Here is a 19097-nt window from a genome sequence, read left to right on the forward strand (position 1 = left end):
AAAAAACACTCAGTTTTCAAAGATGCTTTTATTTAGATGTAAGCAAAACGCTGCTTGCAAAGAAACTAGATGGATGTTCAATAGCCTTTGCAGGCAAAAAAAAAAAAGAAAGACATTAAACAAAATTAAGTCATTTGTTTAAATATATCTGAGCATATATGCTTGATCCAGCCACCCCATCTGCATTCTGGTCCACATGCTTGGGCTCAGGCCCACAGCTGCAGCCCAGCCCCGCACACAGCAGCTGCACGGCCACAGGACACAGCACAGACCTGCACAGCACGAGCTGTTCCACAAAGCAGTGCACATGGCAAGATGAGGTACGAGCACACAAAGTGAGGCAGGGCAGCTGCTTCCATCACTTCAGGATTTCAAATAAAGTTTATTCAATGCAAGGAACAGAAAACCAACTGCGAGGCATGGGGCGGAGGGACATGCATAGATTCATGGCACAGAGGTTCACCTTTTCTGTACATACCTTTAATGTAACAAACTGCCTCGCAGAGATTTTATAAAAGAGTCTGCCCTGTGCACGCAGCCTTCAGCTGGGCCTTTTATTGGCTGTAAGACTTCACTTACACTTGGTACTTGAAAAGCTGTATAAATAACCCTTTTTAAAAAAAAGTCTGCCTACAGCAGCCCAGCCTGCAGCCCCTGCGCACAGCCCCAGCACAGGGACAGGCCCTGGGGGCAGCTGCCAGCACACAGCGCCTGGCAGGGCTCATCGGGTAACAGTCCTTAGAGAAGGGCAGTCATTGGGATAGAAAGGAACGAACACCAGACAACCTGTCCACCAGACTTCCTGTGCAGAGCAGCGAGCAGCACTGCTGAGCACACATTAGATGTACTTCTAGGTGTGGGCATGCATATGCTAAGGGCTCTGAGGATCCAGGTAAGAGACACGGAGCAGGAGCTCTAGGGACTGGGGGACATACAGGTGGGTGAGCTACCTCGGGGTGGGCTTCGTCTACTTTCTACCTAAGAGAAGGTTCATCAGGTGCCCAGGGCCCACCTCGCTTCCACCCTGAGCTGAGGGAACCAGCCGTGCCCTCCATACCAGCACCACGGGCGCAGCATCAGGACAGGGAGGTGATGTTGGAGCGCCCGCCCGGGGGGGCCATGATCTTCTGGGCTGTGCGGCGGGCAACGTGGTCATCAGCCTGAGAGCCTGGGGAGAGCAGAGCAGGACGTCAGTGTGCAGCCATAAGGCCTTTGGGGAACAGCCCGCGTCTCCCTCTAACTCCACTTGGATGCTGCGTTAGCACAGTACAATATAAATGGCCGTGTGGCCCCTGGTATTTTAAGGGGCTTCTAAAAGAGGCATGGTCTGACAGCCAGAGAAGGGGGAATGGCTTTGTGCAAAAAGAGTGAAGATGGGGTGGAGGTGAGGAGGCTGCACAGGATGGCAGCATTAGTGCTCCTTCCTGGGAACAGAGCTGTGTGACCCAGCCCTGGAGCAGCACAAACACATCCGCATTGAGCCCTGCCCCACTGACAGCCCTGCCCCCACCTACCCGACAGGCTGAACCCCGACTGGTGCAGGTTGCGCACGGGCACGGCGGGCACTTTGCTGGCACAGCCTGCGATCCTGGAGGCCGCGATGGTGGGCACAGCTTTGGTGCTGAGGACGACATCGTGGACCGGGCCGTCATACAGCCCCCGCGGGACACCGTGCACCTCTGCCAGCTGCGGGAGGGAGGTGAGGTGTGAGCCTGGCGCTGCGGTCCACCCCCTGCCTCCCCCCCAAGGCCCCTCTCCCTTCACATGCAGCAGAGGCAGCCCACAGCCCGGGGCTCCAGGTGCTGGTAGGTGGTGGGCAGCAGAGGGGGCGCATCCCGCAGGCACACACCTCAACCAGAGCAGCACGGTGCTTCGTTCTACCAACCTCTGTATTCTTGGGCATCTGGCCAAAACCAGAGTGGAGCAATGGCCCCTGTACCAGTATGCATCACAGCTCTGCTTCAGGCTGTGTTGTCTCTGCAGCGAAGCAGACTAATGACTGAGAGGCATTTGAGAACCAAAGGGTCAGCACACATGTGGTTTGCAGGAGAAGAGCAGGGTTTCAAATTAAAAGCACAGGGCCTCATGGGTTCTCCACAAGCATACAGCGTTTTCCACAGCAAGGTTTCTGGTACATCACCTTCATCCTGGCCCCTATCTCACACAGACTGTGCTCTGATCAGCATCTTGCTGTGCTCCTTTTGACCCTGGCTTTTCCTGAAGCTCTGCTTGAACCACAGATGAGGAGGCAGGGGCCGGCTGTCTGGTTGTTTGCAACTTGCCCAATGAGGCTGCCCAAGTGAATTAGCTTAACAAACAAATCACCAACAGCCGGGTCTGACACTCAATTATCATCTACTGGGAGACCAGGGACCTTCAGGACGTGAGCGTTTATATTTAGCAAGCTCTGTCTGTCCTTTGTGACAAAGCAGTGGCACCGGGCGTCTCCTTTTAGCACTGACACAAACACAGGCTGACTGCCAGCCCTGCACAGCTCCCTGCACACACAGCACCGAGGTGCTGGGGGCTGCGCCACCACCGCACTGCAGCACGGACACAGAGGTGCACACTGCGAGCACTGCTGCAGCAGCCAGCGCCGTCGGTGTGCCTGGGGTTTGAGATTTTTGCTCTTCAGTGCATAATGAAAAGGTCTGAAATAACACAAGGAGAAAGGCAGGAAGGTGCGGTCCTTAGGGGCATTCTACGCCTTTGCACGTCTTTGTGTCTCCCAGGAGAGCTGTGCTGCCACACTGGGAAGGGCTGCTGTTACTTGCAGTAACTACAACCACTCCACTAGCTGTGGGCAGCAGCCAACTTGCAGAGTGGTAATACAGCAACTCCATAATTCCCAACAAAAGCACAACCAAATTCTTCCTCCCTACCTATAGAACAAACAGGTAGAGGTTGCATTTTTGCTCTGTAACTTTGTAATAATTGAGTAATACTAACACCTGCATAATCAGCTGCAATCCTGCAGCAGGCACTGCAAGCAGTACGTGCCACGACACTGACCAGGGCATCCCACTGCAACATTCCACCAGCACAGCTCTGCTGCCTGCTGCACCCCAGTGCTTGGAGCAGAACAGGGATCACCGTGCAATAATGCACAGGTTGTGATTATGGCAAATGAAGTTCTCCTTACCCTGTTCCTCGCCTTTATTCTCTTATAAACAAAATCAGGGAACGTCTTTCTGGGAATGAAGCGACCCGAGCCCTCGGTGACAAACAGGTTCCCATCCTCAAGAACGACTTTCCCCTGACTGATGACCACAGCAGGAGCCCCATGACACTCCATGCCTTCAAATATGTTGTACTCCACGTTCTGGAAGAAACAAACCAGGATGTTTAATACTCAGAATGAGGTCAGCACTTAATTTCTCTGCTCTGCAATGAGCACAACCTGTGTGAGCTCTGTGTTATGGCAGCAAAGCTTCGTGGCTCAGTCACTGCTGCTCAGCCCAGTCCCAGCCCCCCTGACTGTCCAGTGGTGCAGCAAACAGCACGCTTTGCATTTCACAAAGGAAATGCAAGGTTTTCCACCTGTTCCTCCATTCACATGGCAAACGCCCTCATCTTTTTGATATGAAGATATACACTGCTTTGCCGCTCCCTTCCAACTGTAAAACCAGCTCAGGAAAATAATTAAGGTATCTTACCAAATTGTGGGTTTTTGCTGAGATGATTTTTGTAGCCTTGGGGTTCCACAAGACCAAGTCTGCATCAGAGCCCACCGCAATTCGCCCCTTCCTGGGGTAGCAGTTAAAGATTTTGGCAGCATTTGTGCTGGTCACTGCCACGAAATCGTTCTCATCCATCTTCCCTGAGACCTGAGCAGCAGGAGGAGGGAAGGGCTGTTCAACACAGGACAGCACAGCAGCCCACCACAACCAAATCATCCCTGGGAGCTAAGGATGCACTAGAGGGTTTGCTTTCTGCACTGGGAAAGATAAGGTCTCTGGAGAGGGCTTCCTTCGTAGGCTCAAGTGAGACAGGAGACTCACACCCACCAGAGATGGCTAAGGATATTTCAATACAGAAAGAAGTGAACCTAAGAATTAACTGCCTTAAATATCTTAATTCTCTTGAATTGTCTTAAGATAAATGGTATTTATCTCAAGAACAAATCTTCCGTCAGACTGTGACCCAGGGATGCTCGTGGGGCAGCGGCCCAGGGCTGAGCACTGTGCTCAGTGCGGGGCCAAGGTGGCCGCAGGCAGACAGAGGCACTGTGGCGATTCTCCATCCCCACCCCCTGCGAGCACCAGCAAAGAGCAGCATCTCAGCCCTCACAGCATCACCGAGAGCTGCCTCCTGACTGTGTGTCACAGCGCGGGGGCTGCTCCCCACCGCAGCCTTTGAAGAGGCTTTGAAGGCGCTCAGTGTCACATTTCCCCACTGCCGAGCTCTTGAAGGAGCCGTCTAGACAGTGTCACTCTGCAGGGCTCATCTGAATTAATGAGAAATCTGACATCACCCGATTTCAGCACCGCTCCCATCCACTCGCATTCACAACCTGGAAGGAACCAGGTTAGGTATTCCTGCACCTACCACACACTTCTCCCAGATTATGGCCATCCGCTCCTCGATGCCATTCGTCCCCTCAGGGATGAGGGTGAAGTTGTCCTTCCCCACGGCCTTCTGGGCGGTGGTGAACGTGCAGTGAGCGCTGCCTGCCACCTGCAGGTCCCCGCTGCACCAAAAGGAGACGCGGTCAGAGGACATCGCAGACACAGCGGCTCTGAACGGGCTCCTCAGCAAACCTGCCCTTCGTGCGGAGCCGCGTGCCGGGAGGCTCGCTGGGAGCTGTGACACAACAGCCCTGAGCTCTGACTGGGGGACGTGGGCACTGCGCGCAGTGTGGGCAGGCTGGGGTTGAACCCGGGGGTCAAGGAGGGCTTCCCCACCCTGAACTGTTCTGTGATTGTATGATACACGCTGATCTCATCAACGCAGGCTCACAGGCAGGCGGCTTAGACCCCTAAGTCCCACTGGAAGTGAAGAGGTGCACAGAGGTACTGCTCTCTATTCACTCATAGCACTGGAATCATACAGTAGCAGCAGCCGTAGCCTCATGAGCACCTCTGCTCTTTTCTCCTAAACTGGCTGTAATTTCTATTTATTCAATATCTTGATCTCTGCACCTCCCTTTTGAACCTCAAGCCCTTCTAATATGAAGACGGTTCTAAGAAAAACCATTCTGATGCACTTCCAAAGTACTTTTTAAAGGAAGGATACAACAAGCACATCCCAGCCCCGTAGCATACTGCAGGTTACGCAGTGCTGCGTGGACATGCACTGCACATGGCTGCAGCCAGCCCCAAAGGGTCACTGCTGCATCCTGCCTGCAGTGGAGCACGCACAGATGTATTTCTGTTTACCCATCCCCAAGCCTGCAGGGCTGTTGGTGCTGTGCTTGTGCACAGAGATGCTCGTGCTGACATGGGGGCAACAACTGACTGAAGCAGCCCCACATGCACCATCCCCAAGCACTCACAGCTTAGACTTCAAACCTCGTGAACACCAAGCGCCGCTGCTGATAAAACCCTTCATCTGACATCAACACCCTGGAGCTCAGTGGATGCCCAGGCTGTGCCGCGACCCCAGGGCCCCCCTGGCCGAGCCCCAGGCTGCACTCACCAGGACAGCAGGGAGGAGAGGCGCTCCGGCGTGGTGGGGTCGGGGCTGAGCGGGGGTGAGGTGACGAAGGCCGCAGCCTTGGCCCAGTTCTTGCTCCAGTAGTGCGAGCCGTCGGCGCCCAGGCTGGCAGTGATGGGCTCACCGTACACCACAGTGCCTGCAGAGGGGGTCAGGGCAGTGCTCACAGCCTTGGCCTCTGTTCACAGCACGCTCACTGCTCGCCGTGCTGCTTTCATTGCTCTCCGGTGTTCTCAGCACGGCAGCTTTTTAAACTCAGACTAAAACCTCTGATTACCTCGGACGTCTGGGAAGCGCTGCCAGAACGCGCTGTGAATGCATCTATTCATCCTCAGGAAAACACACATCTCCAGCTGCAATTTGCTCTGCAGCCTTGGGCTGGGCATTGGGAAAAAGAGAGCGGCCAGGCGCTGGCACAGCTGCCCAGGGTGGGCAGTCCCCATCTACAGAGGCGTTCAGAGCTGCAGGGATGTGGCTCTGAGGGACGTGGGCTGTGGGCTGGGTGGGGGACTCAGAGGGCTTTTCCAGCATTAATGGTTCTGTGGTTCTATTATCTGTACCAAGCTGGTGTCCCTCTGGCTGGGAGCTGACATGGCCATGCACTGCTGCTCTCTCAGCACACCGCTCTGCTCCTGACTCCCTGCAGGAGCACAGCTGGCTCTCCCACCATTCCCTGGTTTGAGTTTAAAGTTTGCTCCAGTTCCATTTTTCACTTAGATCATGATAGATGATTAGGAGTTGTTTTCTGTTCTTTTTTCAGCTGCATCTGCTGGGATTCAGGTGTCAAAGTTTCAAGAACATCACATCTTCTGAGTGCAGCTCAGAGCAGTGAGCTCCAGCACACAGCAAGGAACAGCCAACACCACGAGTTAGCACCCTTACAGAGACAACTGGGGTGATAACGAGCTCGCAGGCCCTGCAGCTAGAGCAGCATTCCTGGACATATGTGAGTGGGCTCACGTAGCACACAGACATGACATAGAGCCTTACCTTTTCTTTTTGCTTGAGCTACCACATCCGCTGCACTTTTGCTCATTATTTTCGTTACGTACAAGGGGCAGTTGGCTTGTTTTGCTATTGTAATTGCACGGTACACGGCCTCTGCTTCAACCTGCAGACACAAAAACAGAGGCACAGAGCATCTCCTCGCAGCCCCAGGAACATGAGCAGCAGCTGCCTGCAGTTCTTGGGAAATGTGGGCACCATTACCTCCTCGGGGCGGCTCAGGACGTGCCCCTCTGGCCCAGTGATTCCGATGTCCAGCAGCCTCTTCTGCTCCTACAGGGACAAAGATAAACGAAAGCGGTCGGTCTGAAGCACTGTGGGACACAGACAGTGTTCAGGAGCAGCCACAGGCTGACAGCAACGAGGAATACAATGATGTGACACCACAGAACACGAGGTGGCAATGACCCTCCAACCTGTTTGTTTAAATAAACCAATTTCAAGGATCAGGATTCTGCTTGCTGAATGTAAGCTACAAAGAACTGCACATCTAATTCTGCTGCACAGCACCCATTCGCAGTGTTTGTCTAGCACTTCCTTTTCTAATGGGAAAAAGGAAAATAATGGATAGCTTGCAATACCAAATGAGGTACTGACTGTTGGTTCTGGTGATACACAGCAGCTGTAATGCAGATCACTGAAAAAACACAACTCTTCAGCCTTCTCAAGCAGTAGAGACACCTGGCTACACAGGGGGTCTACACAAGATAAACAGAGGGATAAACACCACTGAGGGTGGGCAGGCAGCCTTCAGGGAGCCCCTCAGAGTTCTTGCTGGGAACTACTAAGCAGATTTCTGTGATGAAACCCAGGTGAGTGTGTGGAACTGGGAGGATGCTGCTGCTGTTACCGAGAGCCCCAGATCCCCCTGCACGTTCCTGCCACAACAGGATTTCCTATCAGCCCCGTCCTTCCAAAGCTTTGGTAAGCAGATTGTCCTGGAGGCCAAATCCCACCACCAGGTGCGTGTGGGAGGAGGGAGAAGGGGTGGGATGCAGGGACAGCCACAGCCCCCAACCTCTTCACATCTCAGTTAACGTGCAGCAAGCAACCAGAGACTGCTCTGCTGCAGCAAGGCCAGCCCACGTGGTGAGGTTTCTATCAGAAACAACCTGATGCTGAACAACCCAGGTGATGCCAGCAGACAGCATGCACTGCAAAATGCACGCTGATTGTCTTCACAAAGCAATAGAGTCCAGAGCAGGCTGCTCCTCTGTCTCACTTGGACAAATCCCTATTGATTCTGCAGCATCAAATGAGCACTAAAAGCATGCTGGCACTTCCTATCAGCCACTACGGCCCATCTGCTAAGTCAGCATTTTGCCTCACACCAAATTACTCTGATCAGCTTGCAATGTGAATGAATGTAAGCACAATACCTCCTCTATGATGTCTCCGTTTTCAGCATGCACTTGGGCTATGGCCCCCAGGTCTCGAATAATGCAGAATATTTCATACATCTGCCAAGAGAGAACAGGTGCCCAATATCAGACCAACGATGGATTCTGCTCACTGGGGGTCACTGCTTCCACTGCACAGCAGCTGCCTGCATTACCTGGGCATCGGTGCACTGAAGCCTGTCCTTGTAGGCCATAAAAACCAGGAAGGAGTTCACACCTTGGGAAGAGAAAACGAGACGTGCAGTGATTGCCAGAGCTCAGAGCCTGGGCACGGCTGAGCTCTGTGTGGGCTCAGCTGTGAGGGCCTCTCCTATTCCTAAGCACTGTTACTCAGTGCACTATTTCAACAGAGAAACAGGCACACTGCTTTGCACGCAGCATTGCACACAACCCCTTTTGTTCCTACTGAACGCAGAACACGACTCACGGAGCAGAGTCAAAGCCTGAGAACTGCCAGCGTGTTTTATATGGATAAAGGCAACAATTGATTCCAAACTATGATCAAACCACAAACAAACTGTATTTCAAGAGAAGGTAAATATGAAAAATATGTTTTAAGCTCCAAATGGTCCATTACTCGGCTGCTCTGAGTTTTAATAGGAGATTCATTGCAATTTTTTTATGTTAAACAACCAATTAGGGCCTCGCTTGCAAGACTGCAAATTACACTGAAGTCATTTAGCGTTGCGTTAGCGTATCTGAAAGCAAAATGCAGCTCCAAACTCGGCATTAAGAATTAATGAAAGGCACAAATTCCTGACGCCCGGCCAGCACCTCCCTGGGCTGCATCCAAGGGATGCTCAGAGAGCGCAGGAATCAGAACACAAAGGACATCTCCGGGAAAAGCCCAACGCTTCACCCCATTCTGGAGCCCAACCTCCAACGTTTGCACTCGAACAGCTTCTGTAAGTCAGAGCTCCTTACCCTTGTCCTTCACCAGCGCCTCCAGCTCCTCCTGCAGGCCCTCGTGCCAGCGTGGGATGTCCATGTGCAGCGCGTAGTCGCAGCAGGCCCTGCTGTCAGCACGCTGCCGCCACTGCTCGTAGGCAGCCAGCAGGCTGGTCCCAGCCTCGGGCAGCACGTGGTCCACTGAAAAACACCACACAGAGCTGGGGGGCTGCCTGGCACCACCGTGTGTGGCTGGACATCAGCGCAGCCGCTGCCCCAAAGAAACACCCCGACAGCAATTCACATGCACAGAACCATCTGAGTTGGAAGGGACTTCCAAAGGCCAGCCCCTGCAGGGAGCAGGGATGTCCACAGCTCCGTCGGTGCTCAGAGCCCATCCCCTGCCCTGGGCTGCCTGCAGGGATGGGGCACCTCCACCCCCTGGGTGGGCAGATGGATGCACAGAGCTGGGGCAGGGCTTGCCGAGCTCCGTGCAGACAGGTGCTGCTCTGTGGGCTTTGGGATCAGAATAAGAACAAATAGAAATCAAAACTGACATATGTAACAAAGTGGAACCCACACTCATAGAGCTGATAGATTTATAAGTATAGTTGCATAGCTATTAAAATATACAAAATGGTGATTAACATTTTCTCCTGTTCTATTGTCTGAGATTCAAGTTGGGTATTAGGAACAATTTGTTCTCCAGAGAGCAGCCAGGCGCTGGCACAGCTGCCCAGGGGTGGGCAGTCCCCATCTACAGAGGTGTTCAGAGCTGCAGGGATGTGGCACTGAGGGACGTGGGCTGTGTGGGGGTCTCAGAGGGCTTTTCCAGCATTAATGGTTCTGTGGCTCTATGAGGTGAAGCAGGAACTGCTAAGTGTGTTCAATATACACGTGTTACAAGAGGAGGTTACTGAGAAGCACATCATGCATTCGACTTTGCTTTTTAATGCTTTGGTTACTACAGAAAAATGAGCATTTCTCTGCTAGGAGGAGAACGAAGCTCTGCCATGACAAAGGCCCTGCACAGCGCCCAGCTCAGCGCTGCCCATCTTACTTATCATCGTGGTTCCTCCCGCCAGGGCCGCCCTCGTGCCTTGGTAGAAGTCATCAGCGGAGTCCATCCCCATCACAGCCATCTGCAGCCTCGTGTGCACATCGATGCCACCCGGCACCACCAGCTGCCCGTAGGCATCCACTGTCCTCACCCCGCTGGGAACAGCCAGGTTCTCTCCAATCTGTCTGAACACAGCATTCAGGTGAACACCCAGCCCAGCCCCGCAGCCAGGAGCTTCGTGCAAACTGAACAGCACTGGGATCTGCCCGGCAGTGACATCACACAACTTCACTTACTTTATTAAGCCATCCTCCACGTATATGTCGGCATAGAAAGACTGGTCGTCGTTGACGATCTTCCCGCCCTTGATCAGAAGCTGCTCGCTCTAAGTGGACAAAAAACAAACGTAGGATTTCTTCCCGTGGACGCTGCTCACGGTGAGATGTGGGGTTGGGGCTGCAAGCACCACTAAGTGCATCTCATTGACCTGCTAATTTATTGACACAATTAGCTTTTCCAGTCCCGGAGAGGTGGTAACGCCTCGAGGCCTTTCCTCCCTTCAAAGTAAGGCTGCAAGCCGCTGTCAGATTGATGAGATCTTTAACCAGAAACGTTAGAGAGCTGCAGCATAATTAGAGGGCTTCTTTCCGACCCTATGCTGTATTAACGAATATCAGCGAGGCTGCAGTGGGCGGTGCTGGGGGCACAAACACAGCGAGGGACGCACGCGGGGCTGCCGACCGCCCCAGCATTGCGTGCTGCTGCGGGACAGCCTGCAAACACGTCGGGGTGCGGGGAAAGGGCCCTCCTGGGTGCATGAAGGAACCACGAGCAACGGCGCTGCCTTTCGGAAAAGGCATTTATCGCATCGCTATTGTTCGTGCGAGTCCCATAACATCAATCACGAGGAGCTGCGCCGGCTGCCCCACGGGCACAGAGCAAATCCCCGCCCCCGGCTGGGATGGCGGCTCCGATCCGCGCGGCTGCGCTCAGCGCGATGCGTGCGGGGACTGCAGGGTGAGCCGACGGGAAAACACAGGATAAAAAGGAAAAGAAAAATAAATAAATAAATAAAAAAAGCAGCGTCGCTGTCTGGAGATTTCCCTCACTCCTGCTCGGCAATAGGAGCAGGGAATCCCCTCCTACAGCAGCAGCGGCGGCGCCGGTTGGCGGAGCGCTCCCAAACAGAGCGGCGACAACAGGCGGAGGATCTCCGCCGGACCCCCGCAGCGCTCCGGGCGCGGGATGAAGCGCGGGGCATCGCGGGGCTCGGGGCGCTGCGGAGAGCGGCGCCGTCGCCTTTGTGCGCGGAGCGCGGCTTTGTGTGCGGGGCCGCCGGGCAGACAAAGGCGCAGAGCCGGAGCTCCGAGTCACAGCGGGTCACGCGGGGCCGCCGCCACCGAAGGGCCCTGCGCCCGAAGCCGCGATGCGGGGCTGGGGGTCGCGGTTCGGAGCCGAACGGCCCCAGCGCTGCGGGGCGCTCTCCCGAAGGAGCCGAAAGCTCCCAGCCGGGACGCGCGGCCAGCCTCGGCTCTTCCGCTCCCGCTGCCGGACGGCGCGAGCCCGGCTCCCCCCCCTCCGGAGCCCCTCACCGTGCCACGAGGGCCGCTCCTCTTGCCCGGGTTCGACATCTTCCACCGCTCCGTGTGTCTGCGTCGTGCCCGGCCGTGCGCGGCCCCGCGCCTGCGCGCCCCCCGCCGCCGGCTCCCCCCGCCCGCCGGGGCCACGCTCCCGCTGCTGCCGTCGGAAGCGGCTCCGCGGCCGCGGCGGTGGCTCCGTCAGAACCGGCCCGAGCAGTAGCTGCTCCTGGCACCCACGCTGACCGGCGGCGCCGTGCTGGCCGGCCCAGCCCCCGCGCGAGGCTTCCCCGACGGCACGGGACGGAGCGGAGGGCCCGGCCAGCCCCACGCGCACACAAACACACACAAACACGCACCTGCCGGCAGCCGTCGGACGTCCCGACGTCTCGACCCGCGGTGGCAGCCCCCGGAGAGCGCGGCGGCGGCGCGGGGCTGCTACTGCCGTCGGACGGGGTCGCGGAGCCACGGGACCGACCGCAGCCACCGCCGCCGCCGAGCGAGGGGAAATCCAACGTCTTGTTGTCGAAGGCGTCCTCCACGCTGCAGAACATCCCGCCGCGTTTCTGTCGCGGCCGAGGGCTGCCCGCTCCCAGACCCGCGAAGCAGGCAGGCAGCGGCTCGGCGCTCCGCTCCGCCATGGCCTGCACCGGGCGGCACCGCGCGGGAGGAGCGCCCGCAGCCGCTCAGCGCCCACCTCCGACGGCCGCGGCCCGTCCTCTGGGAGCGGCCCCCCGCCGCGCCCGGCGCTTCTCCGCGCCGCCCCCCGCCGCGGGCGGCACTCCGCAGCGATGGCCGCGCCGTGCCCCGGAACTCCGCGCTGCTGGGGACTCCGCGGTCAGCGGTTTGAGAGCGGCAGAGATCGGCGCTGAGCCCGGCGATAGGGGCTGCGCTGCGGGTGCGGGTTTTGTTCCGGGTATCATCGATGGGTCGGGTGGAACTTCAGCTGTTTAAAATTAGGGCATAATGGAAAGGGTGAGCGAAGTGAGTAACACCTGGCTTCCACCTGTGGCAGGGAGAAAACAAGTCGCCTATTTCAAGGTTTAAAACAGCTCTTTTTATTAAAAGTTTACAATAATTTATGTATTTTACAAATGAATAGAAAGTCTCTTGATATATATCATATGAATCACGATACAAAAATACGTGTAAAATTCTGTAATTGATCGATGCAGCCCCGCCTTGGGCCCAGCAGTCGTCGCCTCAGCACCGACCCAACGTTCTGCACTCGGGATGCGGCTGCTGGAGGTCACAGCGCGGCGCACAGCACGGCGGCCGGGGATTCATTTTCTCCGGTTCGCATCGATGTTCAGCGTTCCTTTTTAGCAAACACACCTCGCATCAGTAGGGGCTGTGCTGCACTATTCGCAGCACGGATTCCTGAGCCCCTGGGCTGCCGGTGGCTCCGTTTGGGAGCTGCGTAAGGCACTCGGGGATGCGCTGAAAGCTGGGGCGCTGCTGGAGCACAGCGCTCACTGACGGCCGCGCTCCTGCAGCCGGGTGAGCTGAGATCAGAGCGGCTCGTAGTTCAGCTGTGTTGCATCAGTCCAGCCCAGGCCGTGCCTGTGCCCAGCGCTGCAGTACCCGAACTGGGAGCACCTGCGACTCCTTCGGCGTTCCTCCAGAAGCTCCCCGTGCTGCACATAACACACTGCACGCTCTTTCCAAACTCCGGTAGGTGAAATCAGGCTGCCATAGCAGAGCAGCGGTGAGCGGGCAGTGCGTTCAGTGCGTGCCCCTCCGTCCTGTTTGGAGCAGGGCTGGGGCTGCCCAGGGCCCCTCAGCCCCCAGGACCGAGCCCCGAGCCTCCCCAAGCCGAGCACAAAGCTGAGCTTATGTTGAGCTCAGCAGCACGTCTGTGTCGCTGTCCTTCTGTGCCTTTAGACAGAAGAAACTGTTTTAAAAACATTCTTTGAGCCGTTGTTTTCTTTCCTATGTACATAACTTTTTACATGTAAATATTAACATCTACATAAACGTAATCCCTTATTTACACATGGACCCGTCCTGTACAGCTTTCTCATTAAAGAAAACACCGTAAGGAAGTCTAACCAAGAGCTGGACCTGTGCGGCACGCACACGGGACCGGGGTCTGAGTTACGGGGGATCTCAGTTTGGAGGCGGTTCTCTGCCCCACGCCGCCCCCCGGTGGGGTTAAGGCATTCTGCAGATGCCACAGAGCACATCCCGGGCCTTCCTGGCTTGCAGAATCTCCACGAGGGCCCGCCGTGTGCCACACACAGCTCTGTGCAGTGCTGCCACGTAACTGAGTGCGGTAAGACGTTGCGTTTAAGTGCAATTCAAAACGGACGTTTGGGATTTGACTTCTTTGTGCATAAAATGTGGAAGGGACTGTTTGGCTCATCTGTGTCACCCCAATGTAGGTGCTTGTGTGGGGTGGAGCTGGGTCGGGTACATGACTCCTATCAGATATATGCTGATATCGAAGTCCATAACCTTTGATTCTCGTTTTGTCCCATTATTTCAGCACAGATGAAACACTCTTCTGAACAATCTGAGCTCTGACAGTTCTGCTGTTGGCTCCCGTGCTGCTCAGTGCCCGGTGTGAATGGAGGGCTGCTGGACCAACACCAGGGCTTTAGAATTTTGTTATCAACGGGTTCACTTCTCAGCTTTCTAAAGCTGCCGTGGGTTGCAGAAGCGGTGCGGGCACCTATGGGAGAAACAAACACAGGGGTGAAGCACAGCCAGAGGCCCCTCCTGCAGCGATGCTGATCCCAAACACTGCAGCACTTCTGGGGACCCCCTCCCACACTGCGGGGTGTAACTGCTGGGCAGAGCAGCCATGCAGGGCTGAAACAAACTGCTTTGGGACACAGAGCCAGCGTTGGCGTGGCTCCCAGATAGGAGCCTTTAGCTCCTTCAAAGCCTTTTGTTCGTTTGGCAGCATATGGTGCTACTGGTGAATCTGCACTACACCTGTGTGGAACTGTCGTGCAACCGCGCAGTTGTGTTTAATTGCTTAATGATGTTTGATTGCTTTTTAGTAAGACGAATCTATTAGCTAACAACTGTAATTGTACACAAACCGTGTGGAACTATTTCTAAGTAAGGAAAAAAATATGGGGTGGTGTATTTGCAGCTGTTGGTGCTCCGCAGCCACCCTACCAGAGCAATTATTGCAGGCTGGGCAGGCTGTGCTGGTCTGGCAGGGGTGAGTGGTGCAGCCCCCATCTCCATGGCTGTCACAGCACTGCCATCTCCTTCACAGCCCCCTCATGGTCCTCCTGTCAATTTGTGGCAGCCCCGGGGCTTTTCCTGCTCATTACGAGAATGAAGCCAGCCACTGGGACAGCCCTACTTCAGCAAAAGCCACCGACGGAACACGTTTGCCTACATCTGCCTCTGCAGATCTTTGTAAGAAAGCCATCACAGGTCTGAGCTCCTCAGACAGGTTCTTTTCCTGGCGGAGGTTCGTCTGGGAGCTCTAATTGCCCAGTGGGGCAGACACATCCCGCACAGCACCCGCACTGCTGCTCAGGGCAGCCTCCTGCCACGCACTGCCCTGCTGCTCTGTGCCCACTCACACCACGGCCTGCTGCAGCCCTGCACCTCACCCAGCCTCCTCTCCTGCCCTCCTGTCACTGCTGGAACTACTGGTGGAACCCTGGGCTGTGGGCTGGGTGCAGACACATCCCTATCCTTAGGAAGCCAGGCTGAGAAGCAGGAGCTGCACAACAACACCTGGAACTTAAACTTAAGCCAGGCCAAAGAGTCGTTGTTCTCACTCTTCAGAATTGTCATTCTCCACAGTACATCTAAGAAATCCTTCCTGCAGCTCTGTCTATGCACACTGTGGTGCTGCTGGCAGGGACACACCAGTCCCTCACCGTGACACCACTGGGCAGCTGGACCTCCTCCTCAGCCCCACCACACGAGATCTTTACAGATGAGGACGAACACGACAAGCCGTGACTGACAGCACTGTGACTTACACAAATGAAGTTTAATCTAGCTGATTTGTGTGTGTACTCAAAACTCCATTCCTCAGACAATAGTTAAGGGCTATGCTGTGCATCTCAGCCCCACCAAAGTGAAGGAACACAAAGCCCACACGTCCCCAGCTCACAGTTCATTCCTGGGACTGTGAATGAATGAAATGGGAAAGATTGACAAAGATGAGTTTGTTTTAGCTGGTCAGTTTCCCTTGTTTCCTCCCTAACAGAATAGGATCCTGCCCTGTCTGGAAGATACAGTCTTGAAATGAGAGTAAACCAAGGAGAGAATGCTTTGGACCTCATGGAAATGAGATCTGCAGTGCTGCAGCCCCCCTGAAGGGGAATGATAAAAAGGGCAAAGTTTGTTTCAGAAAAGAGTGCTCCATGGATCATTACCTCTACAGGGCAAATCTCAGCTTCTGTGCCGCGTTAGGGCTGAATGGGTCACTCGATTACAGCTACTGCCTTGCTGGTTTTGGTGAACAAAACATCGCATTGCCAACATGATACCCAGGGAAAACAGTTGTCACTGCAGAGCGTGTAACCCGGCTGGCCTGCCAGGACACTGGCAGCACGAGCAGAAAGCTCTGTGTGACACTGCTCCAAACCTCAGCTCTGTGCTGGATGCTGCTGTTTGAGCAGAGCACGCTGTCCTGCCCTGTGGATGGGAGCCAGCAGACACTGCTGCCGAAATGCAGCAGCTGTGGGAAGGCCTGACAGATGTGGGGGCCCTTTTAAATGTTAATCAAGGCGTTTAACCCCATATTTATGCGAGCTCACAGATCAGAATTTGACTCTTCCACGAAAGCACAGACCCACAGTTCAGGAGGTTTGAGGGGGAGGCCCTGCAGGAACTGCAGCACTGAGAGATCAGAGACCGCCCTGCTCTGTACAGCAAACATGAGGACACTTGTATGAATTAATTGTGCGCTCGGCATCAAACGCCACCCCGCAAAACAGGGCTCTGCACATGAGGTCGTGCTTTGACCATTTCGATGGCTTCCATCCTTTCACTGAGCTCTCCTGAAGAACGCACGGCGAGCACACAGCTCTGCTTTTGTTCACCTCTGGGTCTGGAGCTGTTGTGCTCCCAAATCTCAGCAGGAAACTCAATCAAACAAACCCTGTGCTATTCAGAGGTGGTGGAAGCACCGTGCTCAGGCCCTCAGAAAGAGAGCAGAAGTGAATCTGTTCATCTGACTGGAATGGTTGGCTGCAAGCTGACCTTAACAGCAATACAAGTCAGTAGAAATATTTTTCCAGCAATGTTAATTCTAAGCATTTAACTGTCTGGGGGGTCCTGCTTCATTACAGAAACATTGTTCTCTGCTTAGCATTTTAGGTGTCTGCATTTTGTAGCTGTATCTGACGGAGAAGGACATGATGCCATTGTCTTTTCTGGGTTTGTGTCCAATTAATGCAACAAATCAGTCCTGTGTGAAGTCTGTTGCTCTGGAGCAGCATCTCACATAACTTCCAGAAAGCAGACTTTCTGCTTACAAGGAAAACCTCATCAGGTCTGCTTCACACTGTTTTCTGGTGGAATTGGCTGAACAGTAATTTGCAGCCTTTCACTTTGGCTTCATGAACTGAAATCCCTCAGTGATCAAACCTCCAATCTGCGCTGTGCTCAGGCACCACCGTGTCGTTATTTCTGCCCGAGGTTCCTCCCTCTCACCTCGTCTCCAGACACTGCAAATTCGGGCTGACACTGTCATTTCTGTGCATTTCTATGCACTTCAGCCCATATAAATCCCTGAAATATTAAAGCAGAAAAACGGTGCAACGAGGCGCTCCACACTTTTCTGCATGTTGGTTATTATTAGTCTGCAGGAAACCCCTTTGTTAATACTGAGCCACATTCTGCTCTTTACTGGGATCAATTACACAGGATTTACATCACAGTAAACACCAGCAGACTTCGAGCCTTCTGCTTTATATGCTCCCATTCATCCCACTGGGGGGAGCTTCCTGAAGTCCTGAATTTCCCCTATTTGGCTCATGCTAAACAAAGATGTTTTGAGTCCTTCTGCACAGCAAAGGATCCCCAATTAGTATTCTAATAACGTAGCTTATTAACCTTGCCTCCATACCCCTGTGAAGTAAGCCTTTTACAGCCCCTTTGAAAATAAATGGAAATATACAGGATGTGGCCGATGGAACAATGAAGCAAAATTTAAGCTCTAGCAGCTCATCATCTCTCCTGTGGATCGTTTCTGCAAAAATGTGCTGCTGACCTTAAAAAAAATCTCTTCTGATAACTGAAGCACACCAATAAAAAGTGCAGCATGATTACACCGCCAATAAATAAAGTGATTTAGAGAAAAGTAATTATCTACCAAAGGAACAGGATAGCATGGACAGATCCTGGACAGAAGCATGGACATAAGGCCGTGGGGTGACCTCACTGCAACCTAAGGGGAGCCTACAGAGGGGAGGGGAATCAATTCTTTGAAAGGGTTGATGACTGCAGGACGAGGGGAAATGGTTTGAAGTTGAGGGAGGGAAGATTTATGTTGGATGTCAGGGGGAAGTTCTTTGCTATGAGAGCGGTGAGGTGCTGGAGCAGCTGCCCAGAGAGGCTGTGGATGCCCCGTCCATCCCTGGAGGTGTTCAAGGCCATTGGATGGGGCTCTGGGCAGCCTGGGCTGCTATGAAACGTGGAGGTTGGTGGCCCTGCCTGTGGTGGGGGGCTTGGAGATTCATGATCCTTGAGGTCCCTTCCAACCCGGGCCATTCTGTGATTCTGTGATCCAGCAGTGGTGTAAAAGGAGGTGACCCGACGGGACAGCTGGCAGCAGAACTCTGCTCTCCAGCTTCACTGCTGGGCAGGTGTGAAGGCGCCCAGAGGTGCCATGGGGAGATAAAAAGATCAGGTGCTGAAGATCTCGATTTGGCGTTTCTAATTGCTCTCCTGCCTGCAGTAGGAAAGAACGCTGAATATTCTCCGTTAAAAATGGTACATCCACTCCTAAAGCAAATTCGTGCTGCTGAAGAAGAAACAGGAGGGTAGAGCTGTGTCACTGCCTGGGATTACTGTGCACCGTGAGCCCGAGGGCGGCCCACTGCTGCTCACGGGGGTCAGGAGGAGGCAGCTCCCCGTGCTCTGCAGGGCGTCCTGCATGCCCCGTGTGCTGAATGGCAACGGCGCCCACCTCGCAGGCTGAGCTCTGCCAACACCTAACATTTCCAATACCTAAGTTTAATTAGAATAGTAAATACATTGCTATCTTGTATTATCAGTAGGAAACCTTTGCAGACGTGAATCTGGATTGCTGCCTGAGTGCGATCCTGCCCCACGAGGGGTGTCTCCCTCTGAGGGCAGACACAGGAACCGCCTCCGTCGCTCTGCGTTATCTGCTCCGCTCCGCAGCGCACTTTGACATCAGGGCCGGCTCCTGAGAGCTGTGCGGCAGCCCGAGGGCAGCAGGGAATTGTTCTGGGAACCCCGACAGCAGCGTGTGCTGCGCTGCTCCCGAGGGACGGGGCTTCTCTTTTTAACTTCTCTTTATTAAGCGAGATCAACGGGACAAAAATAACGGCTCTGGGGGCG

The 19097-nt window shown here is 54.5% G+C and overlaps 1 protein-coding gene across 2 annotated transcripts; it reads right to left on the minus strand.

Annotated features, from left to right (window-relative positions):
- Window positions 1-1076: 1076 nt before the first annotated feature.
- DPYSL4 (dihydropyrimidinase like 4) lies at window positions 1077-12226 on the minus strand. Of its 2 annotated transcripts, none has more exons than XM_042818423.1 (14): window positions 11945-12226; window positions 10305-10393; window positions 10009-10193; window positions 8985-9149; window positions 8216-8277; window positions 8040-8120; window positions 6865-6933; window positions 6646-6766; window positions 5638-5794; window positions 4549-4690; window positions 3657-3827; window positions 3143-3322; window positions 1515-1686; window positions 1077-1168 (listed from the first exon to the last, which is right to left on the minus strand). In XM_042818423.1, exons 1-14 carry the CDS (start codon window positions 12224-12226, stop codon window positions 1077-1079), a joined length of 1968 nt encoding a protein of 655 aa, XP_042674357.1. The 2 variants fall into 2 exon arrangements, with proteins under 2 accessions (XP_042674357.1, XP_042674358.1); XM_042818424.1 differs by lacking the exon at window positions 11945-12226 and adding an exon at window positions 11601-11643.
- Window positions 12227-19097: the final 6871 nt, after the last annotated feature.

Source organism: Centrocercus urophasianus, unplaced genomic scaffold (genome assembly GCF_019232065.1).
Source record: "Centrocercus urophasianus isolate 14NV4802_14NV808 unplaced genomic scaffold, USGS_Curo_1.0 seq_17, whole genome shotgun sequence".
Lineage (NCBI taxonomy): Eukaryota > Metazoa > Chordata > Aves > Galliformes > Phasianidae > Centrocercus > Centrocercus urophasianus.

Bases quoted from the DNA above. Each gene is read 5' to 3' on its own strand.
- DPYSL4 (XM_042818423.1), bottom strand. From the start codon at position 12,226: ATGGCGGAGCGGAGCGCCGAGCCGCTGCCTGCCTGCTTCGCGGGTCTG. The intron at 10,194-10,304 runs GTAAGTGAAGTT...TGCTGTGTTCAG, and splicing joins GTGGAGGATGGCTTAATAAA to ACAGATTGGAGAGAACCTGG. The intron at 1,687-3,142 runs GTAAGGAGAACT...TCCCTCCCGCAG, and splicing joins GAATAAAGGCGAGGAACAGG to CTGGCAGAGGTGCACGGTGT.